An 18121-nucleotide genomic window follows, 5' to 3' on the forward strand; every position below is an offset into this window, starting at 1 on the left:
CATTTATTTTTCTATAGAAATCAAAGCATATGAACTACTAGACTTTAACAAGTATCCAAACAGTTTCTTGAATTTCTATTGGTTGAAACAGGTATATTTAAATTCACTAGAGCCTTTGGAGCATTTCCATTTGTAAATGAGACCAAACAAATGTAAAAAATAATAATGATCTGTCATTAATTAAAAACCATTTGAATGTCTAAATAAGTAAATCTAAGATAGCTGTATGTTTTTCACTATCAGGTAAATTGCACCATGAATTCCTGCCACAAAATCTGTATTTTTAGAGGAGAGGAGGCAGATTAACGGTACCTTTAATTTTAGGTAAAGGTCTGCTTTAAGTAGTGGATGCATAAAAGATTTTTGAAAACTAAGATGGTTTAGTGCCACTTTAATTCTTTCCTGGTGAATCACTTTAATTACAGGATTCTAACTTGTTCCAACTGCAGTGTAGTCATTCTAGGTGACTAAACTAAGAGTAATTTCAATAGATTTATTGTATAGTATCTAATCATTTATTATTCTATAGGAATCAAAGCCTAAGAATTATTAGACTTTAACAAGTATCCAAACAGTTTGTTGAATTTCTATTGGATTGGAACAGATATATTTAAATTAACCAGAGCCTTTGGAACATTTCCATATGTAAACAAGACCAAACAAATGTAACAGATAATAATAAACTGTCATTAATTAAAAAACATTTGAATGTCCATAAGTAAATCTAAGGTAGCTGTATGTTTTTCGCTCTCAGGTAAATTGCACCATGAATTCCTGCCACAAAATCTGTATTTGAAAAAAAAAGAAAAAAAAAATGAATATTGCACAAACAATGAAGCTAAACATCTGTAGATAGATAGTAAAGAATTAATAGCTGATATACATATACATCATTAAAAGTTAGGCAGTTTTTGTAACATTTATTTTAGGGTTTATATACCAGTGTGGGGGTGGCGCATCGCGTTGGGAGGAGATGGGTGACGTCACTTCCAGTCTACGGCCGTGACCGGAAGTCTGTGTTTTATCTGCACCGCGAGTGCGGGGATCTACTGCCCTGTTTTAACTGGGTTATTTATTTTGTTTCAATAAAAATGCTTGATTATGCTACACCATGAGGCCCCTTTCTTATTATATCTTTATATGAGGGAGAGAGATAAGAGGACCCTTTTTATTAGAAGTTACCATCTACCAGCCATTCTGCTACCACTGTTGGAGCCATATAGGAGATTTTTTCCTCTGAACCACGCGTGTTATAACCAATTTGGAGGTGAGCAGCCATTGCACTCAGTGTCGGATATACTGTGGGAATTGTTCACATCGGTGACACAGTTGGGATTGAGAGTGCACATCACGTGTTCAGATCACCAATATTCTTTTTGCACATGGACTTTTTTTATATATGAATTTACTTATTTATCTATGTATCTATTCACAAATCCTTCACACCAGCACTGTATATGGACTATCATGCATTGTTGGAATATTGATATATTATATTGTTTGATATATTGATAGTGATATATTATTTATTTATTTATTCACAAATTCCTTTTACACCAGCACTTTATATGGACTATTATGCATATTTTTGAATATTGATATATATGTATGGTCCTTTACACAGTACTCTGTTTGTATGAATTTCTATTATTTTATCCTCTGCACTATTTTGCACAGTTCATTGTTTTTATGGTATTTACATTTCACCATTTGTTATTAAGTTTAATTTTTAATTCACTTTGAATTTAGCGCCGATTTATTTATTTTATCTGCATAGTGTTCGCCAGTGTTAGGCTCAACCATCTGTTTTTACTGCCCTCCAACTAAGCCCAATAATGCAGGAAAGATAAAACATTTACATTCAGGCAATAATGTTTATAAATCAAATAGGTCTCAGCATACAACCTGCTTGTTGAACTAAAAAAAACTGAATAATACATGGTCTACTTAAACTGTTTTACCTGCCAGAGAAGTTCTTATTTTGTTGGTGACCTCATTTTTATTCTACAGTAGGTAAACAATACATTTTCCCACCTCCTGGCTCCCAACCCTGTAACTGGACAATGCCCTGTAGAGCCTGACTGGCTTAGGATAATAACTTTCCCTCTACCAGTGTTCTCTGGTTTAGGAGTTTACAAGACCCTTATATCAAGAACGATTCAGGTACTCTTACCAACAACATTTAAAAATAAATGTATTTTTTTAATAAATATGAACTCAAATGTGGATTAAATTGAGCAATGCACATATAATTCAATAGAAAAGAACAAAAATTACTGAAAAAGTTTGGTGTCAGTTATAATTGTTAATTGTCTTTTGAGATCTGAACTTTGATAATAATTCATTAACTGGTCCTAATTGTATCCTCTTCATTGTTCGGCATTGGTCTTAATTTATAAAGTGTGGTTTTAATATGTAAGGTCCTGTCAGCTTATTAAATATGCTTATTAGGTGTCAGCTTATTAAATGTCAGCTTATTAAATGTCAGCTTATTAAATATGCAGAATATCTTATGCAATATTATCTAACATTTTTTACCTTACTGAAAAAAGGAGGATTCCCTTGTTAAGTCACGCTTCTTTTTCCTCTATAGATCACTGCAAAATGAACAGTTGGATTACTTGTTAAATATATTGTTAAAGAAACTAAAGTAAAATAAAAAGCTAAATATGTCATTTGTTGTAGGTGATCTTTGTTTTATAAGTAAATACAGAAGAATCATAGGTTCATTACTTATTGTTTAGTTTTTTTACATATAGGGATAACCTTCAATTCATGTGATTACATGTCAAATAAAAGAAAATGGTGATGATTACATCTATTGACATATTAGGGTACAAAAGCACTGGATATTAATGATGCTCATGCCAGTCTTTAAACACACTTCTATGTAGGGAACTGCGCAATGACTGACAGTGCAACCAAATTTACTAAAAAAAAAATTGTTCTATACCAGATGCCACGTAGCTCTCCACGATACCACGTATAGTGCAGCAGAAATGCATGCTGATATATCCCTTTAAGAACTTATATCCATAAGCCTTTGTACTTGTATAAAAACCTAAATTCTTAGCTCCTAAGAAAGCTTTGTGGTCATATAGACCTGAAAAGCATACAGCATACCCAGTGTTGGGGGTAACTAGTTACAAAGTAACTGATTACAGTAACTACATTACTTTTTTTGGTAACAAAGTAAAGTAACTAGTTACAATATTAATATTGGTAACTACACTACTTTACTAGGCTATAGGAGGTAACTACACTACTTTACTAGGCTATAGGAACGCACTTTCCTGCGTTACCCAAGCCGTGCGATACAATCGTTATTTCGAAGAATAGAGAGGGATGAAGTTTATGACTTTTTGTTGCACTTTATGTTTTATTCTGTTTTTTCAGATTTTGTTCTCATGTTTCCCAAAGCCTGTGTTTATACAATAAACTCTATGCAGAAAGAGTGTCATGTATCTTCTTCTACACGGTCAATTAAGAAAGAGGACAGTAAAGTAATAAGTAGTGAAGTTACTTTTCAAATGCAGTAACTAGTAAAGTAATCTCGTTACAATTTACAGAAGTAACTAGTAACAAGTAACGAATTACATTTTTTGAGTAACTACCCCAACACTGAGCATACCAAAGAAATCGGGTTAGCAAAGTGCTGATTTTATCAGTTGTGAGCTGTTTGTTCTGTAGCCTGAGCATAGTCATCATTCATCAATGTGAATGGCTATAAATATTACTGTGAAAGTTTACTTTTTCTTCCACTTTTTAATATCAAGTATACCAGTGAACTTGAGTGAACAACCTGCTTTGATCAGTTTTCAATAAGGTAGACATAATAAGTGAAATCTATTTTATATATTGTAGAAACATAATAAATCATCTGTGTCTTACCCATTCCTAGAGAACTTCCAGAGCATGTCACTGAAATAAAATTTAAAAAAAATCTAAGTTAAAGTTTTTTAAAGTTCAAAGTTTTTTTGATTTTTTTTTTTACCTTGCATTCTATACATTCAAGGAGGTGTTCCTCTCCCCCTTTTTTTAAAAATACTTCTTCTTTTTTAAAATACTCCTACATCAATCCAGGACTCTGCCAGTTTGCAGGTCTTCTGTCTTCTCTCCCCACTTGGCTGAGAGCAGCAGGAACCATTTGCTCCTGCTGCTGTCAGTCAAATCCTGTGAGAAGAGAACAGGGGGTTGGGGCCAAGCTGCACTGTGTGTGTCTATGAACGCACACAGCCTGGCTCAGAAGTGCTCACATGTGTACTCCCATAGGAAGTGGCTTACTATGGTGGCACAAAGAGGAGAGGTGGAGCGGAGAACGCCAGTGGGAGGACCCCAGAAGAGGAGGTTACAGGCTGCTCTATGCAATACTCATGCACAGAGGAAATAAGTATAACATCTTTTTTTAACCTCTTTAAATATGTATGTGTTCCAATAAATGTAAATACAGCAGTACATTAAAGTAATTCATTTATTGTTTACCCTTTTTATTGAAGATAGATAGTTCTGTTCATAAAAATATCATCTACACAAACGCATTTTACATCCATGATGAGAAATGCAAAAGAAAAGTTAACCAACTCAGAATGATGCAAAGAGGAAAGGATCGCTGCTGCTTCCCAGCCCAGGTGAATAAACGGAAAAGAGTGGCCTCAGCCTACATGTCTCCACCAAACCACACATTCTGATGCATTTCACCATGCCCACTGGGGCTTAGTCATTTACTAACAACTGAATTGGTATTAGGATAATCTTGCACCCCATGTTCTGGGACACAGGGATATGCTTTCACCGCTACTTGGAGTGGAGCCAAAAGCAAGAAAACAGGTCGCAACTCAGAATGATGACATCTCTCAATTGTAAGCTTTTTTCTGCTATTCTCAGACTTCCTGTTCTAGGTTGGCTATGTTTGTTCTCCATGCTCCCTTGTATATGTGAATGTAGCCACCCTTTCCTGCCGACCCTCAAAATAGACTACACATCTACCTAGTTTTTAAGCACTTTGCTCATCCATTTTAAGGAATTGCGCTGCTATCAGTTGGACGATCTTATTTCTCTATTATTATGGGATGTAGTGGCGGCAGTCTGTAATAATTATTTATTATTTGGCGCGAGTGGATTTATTTAATCAATTACATCTACCTGCAGACATATTGAGCTCTTCGGGACTTGTGGTACACAAAGCGGATCATGTGGCCAGAAATAAAGGCACTGCTCGCTCTACACTAGCAGCAGTGAGGTGCATCAGTTAAGAATAGGGAGTGTGCACAGGACAAGAAAAAAGCCTGAAAACAACAGTAAGAGACTTAAAAAAAAAAAAAAAACAGTGCCACACATAGTATTCTTGATATTTTAGAATGATTGATGTACAAAAAATTGAGTTTGGTCTCACTTTAAGCTTTTTATTGACTGCTAATGTTCATGAACATGTACGCTTCCAAAGTATAGCACTAGCAACCTGTTTGTTGTATTACTGAATGTTTAAAGTGTACTTGAAGCCAAACTTCTTTTTTTTTTTTTTGGGGGGGGGGGGGAGTGGGGAAATTAGAGTTAGGAGGATTTGAAATCCCTGTGAGGTTTTAAAAAAAGTTTCCTTTGGCAGAATTCACACTTTCTTTCTCCATTTGACAGATAAGTCCATCATAGTGTACTAGTATGCACAGCATACTAGTACATTATGACTTAAACCTGCAGGGAAGGGGGGGGGGGTATTATTTTATTTATTTTAACTAAGTTTACTACCACTTTAAACTCAGAGTTAGGTTCTATTTCATTACATAGATGAGACATGGTTTTGTCTTTAAAGTGATGTTAAAGGATTAAGTTACAAAAAAAATGGCAAACATCTTATACTTAGCTGCTCTGTGCAATGGTTTTGCACAGAGCAGTTCCAGTCCTCCTTTTCCTGGGTCCCCTGATGGAGCTCTGGGCTTTTTCCCTCACCAAGTGCCCCCATAGCAACCCGCTTGCTATTAAAACGATCCCGAGCCATACTCTGTGTTTCCATAGGACACAAAGAACAGGGCTCAGCCCTGCCCCCTGCTCCCTCCTCACTGGCTGTGATTTACGGCAAAGGGAGAGAATGGCAGTGATTTGGGTAAGTATTAGGGGGGCAGTGGGGGGAGCTACATACTGAAGGTTTTTTACCTTCAAGCATAGAATGAACCTTTAACCTTTAGAACCACTTCAATTCTTACGTAACCTAAAGAAAGGTTACCTTTACCAAGCACTTTTCCAACAATGATTTATGTGAAGTTCTCTTAAAAAGTTAAAAAGCTGTTAAAAAAATCCTTTATCTAAACTGATTTGTATTCAATGATATTTCAGTTCTTAATACTTTTGATAATAAAAAATTCTTACCAGAATATATTTTTTTCGGGCAGAATGATATTTGGGTATCTCCACCACTGACAGGAGATACAACCACAGTATAAACATCCCCACATGGTATCTCTGTGACATCACAGTAGCTGACACCGGTTAAAGGATTGCAGGTAAAATTTCCTTTAGAACCATATATATTGACAGTGTAGTTTTCAGGTCCAGGTGAAACCCGCCATGTTACACGGATTCCACTGTTTGACAGCCGGTACAGCTTGACTCCAGATGGACAGCAAGCACCTAGAACAAAAATACACTACTTAGTCTACAAATTCCAGAAAACCAAATTGATAATTGAATATGTTGAATAGTGCATTCACAATAATAATCAAAAATAAATCTTCTCTAGGTCCAGTAGGAACTTGAGCCCACTACTGGTTTATAGTTTTCATACTAACAGAGCTAGTATCACCAGTTTCTTGGTGTCCCATAAATTTGAGTGCATCGTTATTTCAAGGAGGAAAACCAGAGAAAAATAATACCACTTTCCTCTTTATATATAACCAGTGACTCACTAGTTTTTAAAAAGTCAGTTTCTGCACCACAAAGCAGAACTTCAGGCCAATATATATTGAAAAAACAATAGGGCTGATTTTCTAAAGACAAATGGGCTGTTCACTTTGTAAGGGAAGTTACACTTTGCCAGGAAATGTTTTCCAATGCTTAGTGAATGAGGTGAAGCGCTGCTGCTCCCATCATCCAATCATGCAAGCAAAAACTGCAGTTTTTTTTTTTCCTTGCACCTTATTGGGTATTCATTGCAAAGTGAAACTTCACCACATTTTCCCAGTTATGAGGCAATTTTCCTGGCAAAGTTTATCTTTCCTTGCAAAGTGAACAGTCCATTTGCCTTTAGTAAATTAACCACTATAGTTAGGTAACTAACCCCTAGTTAGGTTTTAATGAAATAAAACAGGTTAGGTTTTAATGAAATAAAACAAATGAACATTTTTTTACATATTGCAAACAAACAAAAAAGGAGGTGCAAACGCCTAGTGCATTACCTTTTGACACCTTTAAAAAGTTTTTTTAAAAAGCCAAAAATATACTCACAAAACATAAAGAATAAAATTGCATATCACATATCGACTCCTATGTGGAGGAGGACACGTCCCTGTGCTTGGACTCCTAAGTAGATGATGACACATCCCTCCCAAAACGCGTTAGCAGTCCAAGCACAGGAACATCTCCTCCTCCACTTGGGAGTCCAAGCACAGGGACGTGTCCTCCTCCACATAGGGCATAGCAGATCTTTGCATCAATTAGGATTTTTTGTTTTTATAGTTAAAGAGTTTTAGAGTTAAAATGCTGTTAAAAAAAAACAAAAAAAAAAAAAAACATTGCATTCTTTGTATGCAATTGTATCCAATGATATTTCAGCTCTTAATACTTTTGATTATAAAATATTAATACCAGAATTTTTACAGTGCTTCAATGTAAAACAATTAACATGGTAAAGCAGAGGCAAGCACAAGGGGAGCTTACCAATATGCTGCAGCTTTTTCATCGTTTAATAGCAAGCTAGGGAAAGAGAAGTGAGTTTGGAGGTAGGATTTCAGCAGCAATTTTACCTATAGCATGATTTTAGGGGGGTGTAGTAGTAAGGAGGGACACCAGCTTTAATCTCAACATTTATACAAATTACACTGACATTTTGTAATTACGAGGCAAAAAACACTCTTTTTTCTAACAGAAAGTGACTTACTTGATGAATACCCATGATATGTGCACTGTGACACAAGGCCTGTTTCACTAGTTGCTTCTAGGGACACTGAGTAACTTGTTCCACAGGTGATACATCCCAGAAGGCAGTGGTCCTCCAGTGTGTGGCACTTTGCCTTTCCTTTTGGTGATTCCAGCATAGTGGTATATGTCTGTGCTCCAGCAGAGGTGGACCAACTGACATTTGTCACAGACTGTGTGACTTGCACTACGCTTATATTTGCTGGACAGCAGGGAGCTGTAATGACAATTAATTAAAATCAGTAATATTTACATTTCTTGTGATTTTTTTTTATAGACTAGAATGGCAATGAACAGTTTTATATCATATTTCTTATTATGATATTAACAGAATACAATCATGAGTGCCAATGGGAATGTTGCCGCTTGAACAGTATGTTTGAGATAGTTACTCCTGCAAAATCCTCAAAGGGCTGAAGCACTAAAGGTGGAATATAAAATTATGTTTTTGCTTGTCAAAAGATCCTCTAAAGCAGTGGTCCTCAACTCCGGTCCTCGGGGCCCACTAACAGGCCAGGTTTGCAAGATGACTAAATTACATCACAGGTGATCTCATTTGCTGCTCAGTGATTGCAGTATTGTAGTCTGCATCTCCCCAAGGTAATACTTAAAATCTGGCCTGTTAGTGGGCCTCAAGGACCGGAGTTGAGGACCACTGCTCTAAAGGAACCTCATACTGAGAGGCACATGTACAGTAGACTGTCATTGCTAACATATCCCTCCACAAATCTAGTTCCTTGGTTGTCATGATGATCTAATGCAGGGGTCTTCAAACTATGGCCCTCCAGTTGTTCAGGAACTACAATTCCCATCATGCCTAGTCATGGCTGTGAATGTCAGAGTTTTACAATGCCTCATGGGATGTGTAGTTTCGCAACAGCTGGAGGGCCATAGTTTGAAGATCCCTGATCTAATGGTTTCAATCAGGGCCAGATTTTCATCACTGGACACTGTAGTCAGACAACATTTAGGGCCCAGCATAGCGCCCCTTTATTAGGATCACCTGCATTTCACAAAACATTTGTTAGTATTTATGGTCCAAACCTGGCTTAGAATATATAGAATATAGAGATAATTCCAAATGATGATGGAAACGTGTGGCTAAAAAATTACCCAGGGGAAAGCTACCTCATGTTGCCTATTATGAGCTTAAAAAAGAGCGCACACTGATTATCCCTCTAGTGCGCATGCTCCAAAGGCGTTCCAGCCTGTGTTCCAGTCCTCGCTTCCAACATCCACCCAGCATCCTGCCGTCCAGGACAGCTCCACAAATGGTGATAACGGCCTTCAGCGTGGACCAGTGGAGCCTCCTTAAGCATAGTGCATATTTATAGCACTGATTACTGTAGTAATGTCACTGGTACCCCCAAAAGTGTCAAAAATGTCAGTTAGGGGTCCGATGTGTCTACCGCAATGTCGCAGTCCCACAAACAAAATCGCAGATCGCCGCCATTACTAGTAAAAAAATTAACAATAAAAATGACAAATCTTTCCCATAGTTAGTAAACGCGATAACTTTTGCGCAAACCAATCAAAATACGCTTATTGTGATTTTTTTTACCAAAAATATGTAGCAGAAAACAAATTGGCCTAAAATGTTAAAAGATTTTGATTTTTACATTTTTTTTTGGGAATGTTGTATATCAGAATGTAAAAAATATTGTTTTGTTTTTTTTTTCAAAAGTGTCGCTCTTTTTTTCAAAAATTAAAAATCGCACAGTTGATCAAATACCACCAAAAGAAAGCTCTATTTGTGGGGTAAAAAAAACCATAGATTTAATTTGGGTACAGTGTTGCATGACCGCGCAATTGTCCATTAAAGTAACGCAGTGCCGAATCGCAAATTATAGCCTGGTTAGGAATGGGGTAAAATCTTCTGGTCTTAAAGCGGTTAAAAATACGCTCATTGAGGATTTTTTTGTCAGACATGTAGCTAAATACATTTTGGCCTAAATATATGACAAAAATTGAATATATTGGATATTTTTTAACTGTCAAAGTAGAAAATGTCAATTTTTTAGCCAAATTTTTGCTCTTTTTTTATTAATATCGCAAAAAATGAAAAGCGCAGAGGTGATCAAATACCACCAAAGGGAAGCTCTGTTTGTGGGAAAAAAAGGACGTAAATTTCGTCTGGGTACAGGGTTGCATGACCGCGCAATTGTCAGTTAAAATCACGCAGTGCCAAGTTGCAAAGAGTGGCCTGGACGTAAAGCAGGAAAATCCTTCGGTGGTAAAGTGGTTAAACTTATTTCCAATGCAGCTAGAGTGCAAAAGGATCTCTTTAGCAAAATTGATTACCATAAAATATTTGCATAGGTGCTTTAGGATTACATTAATTGAGGTAACAATAAATTTTGCCTTACCATGAAGCAGTGAAAGCAGATACTCTTAGCCCCACTGGAGTAAGAATCTTTCGTAAATGTATGTGATAATGTTGTGCCCCTTCAGGACTGTGAAGGAGAAACATGGGAAATAAAAAAAAACAAACACACATACTTACCTAAATGGCTTAGCATTATTCTAATGCTGGAGTTTTCCCCCGCCCAAGAAATGAGCAATCACATGACCACTGATCTCTCAGTTTATAGTCCACTGCGAGCGGTGACTGTCAGCAATGTTTTAATTGGGTTTTATATGAATTTATCATTCATTGTATTGGTTTTTATTTGTGGATTCAATTTATTGAGATTGACATTACTGCACAGAATGTACTATTGTACATATAATTTATTCTTAGCACTTAACCCCTAATTTTAGTATTCTTGGTAGAAAAACGTTAAAATATACTTTGAGTCATTTATTTTTGTAGTTTTTGTAGTCACATACTAATACTGCCAGTATTAAGAATATGCCGGCGAGATTGGTCTATCAGCAGCCGTCCTCTGGTATACAAGACTTCAACAATATGGCTACCGGTTAGCTTCCTGATGAAGCCAGTGTGATGAAACATGTAGAAGTTAGACTTCTGGTACGTCACTTCTGGTACAAAATCTCAGTGTTTAGACCGCACATCCGCTCCAGGATGTGGCGCAGTGGCGGGGCCAGATTCCATACTCATTGCTGGCTGTATTAGTACCATTTTAAAGCACCTATAATGTAAGAGCACATCTATATGTTTTTTACCACTCACTATTGATTCAATAAATGCTACACTTTGAGCACTTTTATTTTCCTTTGTTCCATATGTGAATAAGACAGGACGGCATCGCGGTGGAGTTACCCTGTGTTACCATCTAAGAGCTGGGCTGGTCCTTGACATACAAGAGACACTGTATCCTGTGGAGTTTAAAATCAAGTGCTTGCTGACCATTTTTAAAAAAAGGGGGTTACATGCCATCTGGTGAGTGTTTAGTGTTTCATTAACTGCTTGGTGTACAAGCAAATGTTTTTAGGTGTAAGAGGAGATTTTTTTGTTTCTCACAGACCTGCTTTTATCGTTATTATATATTCGCAGTGACTATTCACATAAATCTGGGACTTTGTGTCACTTGCTATTGACTTTTTTATTTATGAATATTTTATTTTAATATGTAAAATAATTTTTTTTTGTTGATCATACATTTCAGTATATTGTGTAATTTAGCGTCCTCTATTATTACTTATACAATAGATGTTTGGCCTAAAGAGCTACTTCTCTTTTAAATTTAGTGCTTTAATGTGTCAGATTTTCATATTACCATTAGCGCTGCTTATTTTTGGGCTAGAGGTGTACTGTCTGTGCTTCGTGATTCTTGGTGAAATTGTGCTCTAAAGATAAACTGTTGGAAATGTTTATAGGCAGAGATTTTTTTTTTTTTTTGCATTTTTCAGCTACTACTGACTCGATGCAGATATAGTGGGTAAAATAATAGAGATGACACATAAATCTGTATCCCACAAAAAATAATCAGCATACATCACCTGTACTTTTATAGTAAAGTTTCTTAAAAGATTTTTGTAACCAGCAGTAAGCAGGGCTATAGATAATTTTTTTCCTGAAAGGGGGGGGGGGGGGGCAGCTCTCTCAGATTGCAAGAGTGACACAAAATGGGGTCAGGCAGACATATGGGACAACGCAACTAAATCAGAGTCAGTGAGTAGACACCAGTAGGCAGAGAGAGGAAAAACCACAGTCACTTACGATATACTGATGGCTGGGTGGTAAGCAGTCTTTGAAAGAAAGGCTGAGAGAGTTGCAGGCACCAGATAGAATTGCTGATCTAACCCAATGGCCAAAAATAGAGCATGGTGGGCTGGACTTAAGTGGCATTACAGGCTAGGCATATTACATTAGAATCAATGCACAGAGGCCAGCTGCACAGATCACTCTGTCACCTGGCCCAGTGGATCACTGCAGCTCTAAACACAGTGCCAGCTGCAGTTTAGATCACTCTGTCTTTCAGTTTTATTTACTGACTGTTGCGCTGTTGTTGAGTGGCACAATTGCACTAGGTACTTATGCCTAGTACACACAGGCCAAATGTCGGTAAAACATCATCCGGTTCAAATAACAAATCATCCAACATTCGGCCTGTGTGTGCGTCAGCTGGTCCAACAGAAGCCGGCCGCTTGGCTGGCTACTGTTGGGCGAGCATGCTGGAAAACCAGTAGCCGACCGGCTCCCGATCAGCACTCTCAGCCAATTGCAGAGAGTGCTGATCAGAGTGTTCTTCCGGGGGGGGGGGTCGCCCACCTTTCAGAACACAAGAGCTCAGTGGGGGAGATCGCTGTACTAACGTTGGATCGTTGGTGCAGCGGTTCTGGACTGGAGCTGTCAGTTTTTTATTTTTTTCGTTCAACCCAGTGGTTCAACCCACTATTAGTGTGTACCAGGCTTTAGGCAGGGCACTCTGAGGAATTTGGACCCCCTAACCCCACCTTATCTACCAGTAAGCATTCAAATTTTAGAACAAATATAAAATAACATGATGTGGTATATGTCCAATGAAAAACTTGCTGTCATCTTTTACGATAAATCCCATCAATTTGATAAAATTTGGTGTTCTTGTATCGAACCCTATCTTCCAAAAGACTTTGATAAGTCCTTGTTACGCATACAAAACAAAATATTGCTTACATTAGCATCCACAAGCTCATTCCTTGTGAAAAATTGCCTCCCCGGTTCCTCCTTTATTTATATTCTTTCTCTTTCTTTCTTTTCTATTTGTCTCTTTCCTCTTCCATCTCTTTAGTTTATCTCATACCAACATTTGTACATTTATCTATACTAAAATAGCACTACAATATGCATAAATCTACAATTTATATTTACTTTTAAGACTTTATTACCATTTATACTGTATATTGACTTATGATTAATAACTTAATATGCATATTATCTATATTCATAACTACTATTGCATAAATGTCTCTATACACAACTTCTTTTCAGTATTATTGTTTAAAATTTGAATACCATGTATTTAACCTGAAGAATTTCAGAAGAGAGTTACCTGTCTCTAATGGAACACTGTAGCTAGGCAGACTTGTTCCTTCAGAAGTGGAGGCCAGCACATGAACCATTTGCATTGATCCACATGGAAGTTTCCCCAGTGTGCAAGAAGTGCCTGAGCTGCTGCAGTTCCACAATCCATTGTCTCCTCGTGCGGTCACTGTGTACTCTGCGCCATCGTTATTAGACTCCCATGTAACCATAAAGCTACTTACATCAACCATTGTGATATTCTTGATTTCAGGGCTACATGGAGCTGAAAGAAAAACAAATTGTTTAGTTTTTCACAAAAAAAGTTTTCAATTTGGAGGAGACAAACATGAGATAGATCTTAAGTAATAAGAGCTCCTCCTTTTCCGAATATGTATATATTACCCGCTGTAAAACTCATCTGTTTGCGTACAGTACAGAACGCGTTCTGTACTGTACGCAAACAGATGAATTTCACAGTGGGTACTACATATATATTCAGAAAATGAGGAGCTCTTATTACCTATACCTGGCCTCCTAATAACCATCCCAGTACAAGAGCTGATCGATTTGCAGTTGGCTTTACTACACAACAAAAGGATGCAGTATTACTTCGAGTAGACAGTGCTTCTGGTCTGGGAGACTACTTGCAGCTTCACATACATATGGATAACATTTTGGGAGCCCCGGTCATCCACTTCTAGGGAATCATCAATACCCTATGAATGACACCTTCTGGGACAACCATTGATTGTGAGATCCAGGGATTACATTAAGCATTGTAGACCCATTTGCTATATGGTACTTGGGTCCACACCCTCTGGTGAGCATATTCCTATATTCACGTTGGTAGTGTGGGATTCTTTACCTGGTCTGATCACCTCTACAAGTCTACCTAGTTTGATCACCTGTACAAGCTTTGGATGGTTCCATGTATATGCTTCACTTCTCAGCACTTGGGGCTTATTATGACATATTCACTTGAATTTCATTTTCATTTTTCCTCACTTTTGTCACGTTTTGATACACTGTCATTGGATTGTATCAGTTATTATCTAGCGCTGCACTTTTTATTATATTATCATTTTGACAGCTTTATGTCGGTTGATGTGCTGGCAGCTGTTTCATTTATAAAACAGTTAGCGGAGTAAGAGCTACATCAGTGATGGCGAACCTTGGCACCCCAAATGTTTTGGAACTACATTTCCCATGATGCTCATGCACTCTGCAGTGTAGTTGGGCATCATGGGAAATGTAGTTCCAAAACATCTGGGGTGCCAAGGTTCGCCATCACTGAGCTACATGATACGAGATAGGCCTTACCATCCCTAAATGTTCTGGAATTTAGCAGGGAACCTTTTGTCAGAATATAAAATGTGAATGCTTTGGTTGACAAAATTGGCAGCAGTTTTGACATCATTCAAAACACTTCACAAACATGGAACAAACTGTTAATATTAGTCCACATTCACATCTGAGCCATTTGGAATCGTGGGCAGAATCAGAGAGATTCTAAATGGAGCTATCACAGAAAGGAAAGTTAGAAATGCTTTTCGGAATGTTTACATACAGCTAATATGGAGATGCTTCCTTCCAGCATCATAAAATGGGAACTGTAGGTAAAATAATTAGGAATAAATATAAGAAGTGAAAAGCCAATTGTCTTTACCATTGCCATATTTTTGTATGTACTATTTTTTAAAAAAAAAACATACAATTTCACAATGAGGCAGGAAAAGTCTTTTATAAAACTGGACACTACATTGAAAGCATACCAGTGAACTTTTCCATCATTAGTTTAAGAAATAATTGAAATTTGCTATTTGAAGCTATTTGAAGCTATTCAGACAGCCAACAAAAGGTATCAGTAGTCTTTCAATTTGCCTGCTTTTATGGACTGATAGCAATATACAATATTAAATTAATGCTACTACATTCACACATTATTATCGCTGCTGGGGCCAAGATATTACTTGTTTTATCTTTTTTTCTGCTCATCTACACACTGATGCAGTCGCACGTACCATAAGTATGACATGCAGTCTCCATATCCCATATTAATAGATTCATGTCTTTTCTAAAGATTCAAGTCTACCTCTTGAGCTTATTGAATATAATACTAATTTTAATTTACAATTGTATTCTATAGATCTAACATGTCTATGCTCTGAATTTCCCCTGAGGAAGAAATCAATATAGATTTTGAAACATGTCGGGATATCTATGTGTTGCACCATTGATCAGTTCTCTCACTGTATGATACTGATCATATGCCCTATACCTGAGCAAAACCTGTAACAGTTTGGTATTATGCTACATATATATTGTAACGTGATATTATGTTATACCTGTTGGATGATACATGTATTGATCTATATATTTTTACTTTTATCCAATAAATTATTGTTTTTATTTTATTGCACTTTCTCCATTATCATCTACTTCTTTCACCTTTTGATCGGCTATGTCCATCTAAATCCCAGTGGGACTCTCTCTATTTGTGCTTTTCCTACATTCACACATTTGTCTGCTTTAATGTATATATAAAAAACAGATAATGTTCTGTATGTGTCAGTGCATCACCATTTTGCTCGGGTAATTAGGCATAATCTGTTTAAGCTTGCTGGGTATACAGATAGAGGCCAAAGAATATATTTACCAAAGACTATGAGTATATTAAATCACTGATTCATCCGCAAACCAAGCCAAACAACACCATGGTAATCTTTTATCTTCTCTACTTCCTCTAGGCTGGTTTCACAATGGTGCGTTGCAGGGGGAACCAATTATTTTTATGCGCTGTACCTTCTGTTTTAGCTGCGGTCCCATAGACTTTCTATTAGGTCATGTGTGTTTGCCGTGTTTTCTGAAAGCACACCAAAAGTCCTGCATGCTGAATCTTTGGTGCACTTTCAGAAACCCCGGCAAAACACGTAAACAAATAGAAAGTCTATGTGTTTAAACCACAGGTAAAGCGCACAAAAGTAGTGGACACACTCGTGCTGTGGCCAAACCACAGTGCACCAGTGGAAAACCGGCCTTAAGATAAGTTCACCTTTTGCTAAAAAATAATAAATGCACTTTGGTTTGCAAGTAAAAAAAAAGTGTATTTACTTGTTTTTCTTTTGGGAGCCTGTAAAGCATTGCAGCAGCGATCAGCAGATCACTGATGCCATGCAGATCTCCTGCAGATCTGTCAGTGTATTTGTTTCCTCAAGGAAGCCGATACATTCTGAAAGGAAGACTCAACGGCTCACAGTGCCATGGTAGTTCATTAAAAGCTACAAAAGGACAGTCGCAAAGGTTGCCGAACCTTATAGTTTTCTATTCACAGCGGACTGTGCAGGAGTAAAACTGGAGAGTGCAAAATCTGGTGCAGCTGTGCATGGTTGCCAATCAGCTTCTAACTTCAGCATATTCAATTAAGCTTTGACAAAAAAAAATGGAAGTTGATTGGTTTTTATGCAGAGCTGCACAAGATTTTGCACTCTCCAGTTTTAGTAAATCTCCCCCTTTTCTCATCCCTTCAACTGCTATATCTGCAGTAGATCTTGTTCTTTTTGAAAACAACAGACTTACTGACAGGATCACCTTGTGAAAATAAAAGAATAAAAGCCTAAAAAGGAAAACGAATGCAACCATCACATCTAAGAGGTGGTAAGCTGCAATACATTAAATATTTGCTTTGGGGTGTAATACCACTTTTCTACTACCACTAATTTTTAGCTTTTTTTGTAATAGGCTGATTTTCATGGTCATTTAAACTAGCGATATTATTATTCTGCATATAATAAAAAAATATGACATAATATTAAAATAAAATTATCCATCTATCTATCTATCTATCTATCTATCTATCTATCTATCTATCTATCTATCTATCTATCTATCTATCTATCTATCTATCTATCTATCTATCTATCTATCTATCTATCTATCTATCTATCTATCTATCTGTCTATCTATCTATCTACATATATATATATATATATATATATATATATATATATATATATATATATATATATATATATATATCTATATCTATATCTATAGATATATACACATATATATATATATAATAAAAATGATATGTTATACATATCATTACATACAACAATATATACATACCTGTCTTCATATACTTTGATGCACATGAGGTATTGCTGCCTCTGTTTTCACTGTAGGAAAATACAGTTACATTGTATTGTGTATTACATTGAAGGCCAGAGAGGGCACAGACTGTGGCGGTGTCATTACAGAGGATGACAGTGGTCCCATCAACTGCCTTGGTCTCATACATTTCTGCACCTCGCACAGCAGACCAAACAATCTCCAGAGTATCCCCAGATACGAAGGCTGGAGTAATATCACTGGGGCAACAAGGAGCTGTAAAACAATAATATGTCATGTAAGATTTGGTGGTAAATTGCAAACAGTAAGCCAATAAGTACATATCAATATAAGTTTACCATCTACCCCAGTAGTAGCCATTTCTACTCTCAACCCTCGGTAGGCAAGCCATCTGGAAGTTATTTTAGTAAATAGTTATAAAATGTGTCCAGGGCACAGCGAACATTCAGAAACCAGATT

The 18121-nt window shown here is 36.9% G+C and overlaps 1 protein-coding gene across 1 annotated transcript in view; it reads right to left on the minus strand.

Moving 5' to 3' along the window:
- Positions 1-206: 206 nt before the first annotated feature.
- Positions 207-18121, minus strand: part of LOC309561864 (fibronectin type III domain-containing protein 7-like) — a gene marked incomplete at its 5' end in the record, with an annotated part of 47549 nt that continues 29634 nt past the window's right edge. Inside the window, 7 exons of the mRNA XM_082265929.1 lie at positions 207-275; positions 2539-2597; positions 3892-3921; positions 6361-6621; positions 8087-8341; positions 13560-13814; positions 17660-17917. Of these exons, the coding sequence (XP_082122055.1) occupies positions 2566-2597; positions 3892-3921; positions 6361-6621; positions 8087-8341; positions 13560-13814; positions 17660-17917 (1091 nt within the window). The 3' untranslated portion in view covers positions 207-275; positions 2539-2565. The remainder of the gene's footprint in view (positions 276-2538; positions 2598-3891; positions 3922-6360; positions 6622-8086; positions 8342-13559; positions 13815-17659; positions 17918-18121) is intronic.

The sequence above is a fragment of the Pelophylax lessonae genome (assembly GCF_965119305.1).
Source record: "Pelophylax lessonae genome assembly, chromosome: 8".
NCBI lineage: Eukaryota > Metazoa > Chordata > Amphibia > Anura > Ranidae > Pelophylax > Pelophylax lessonae.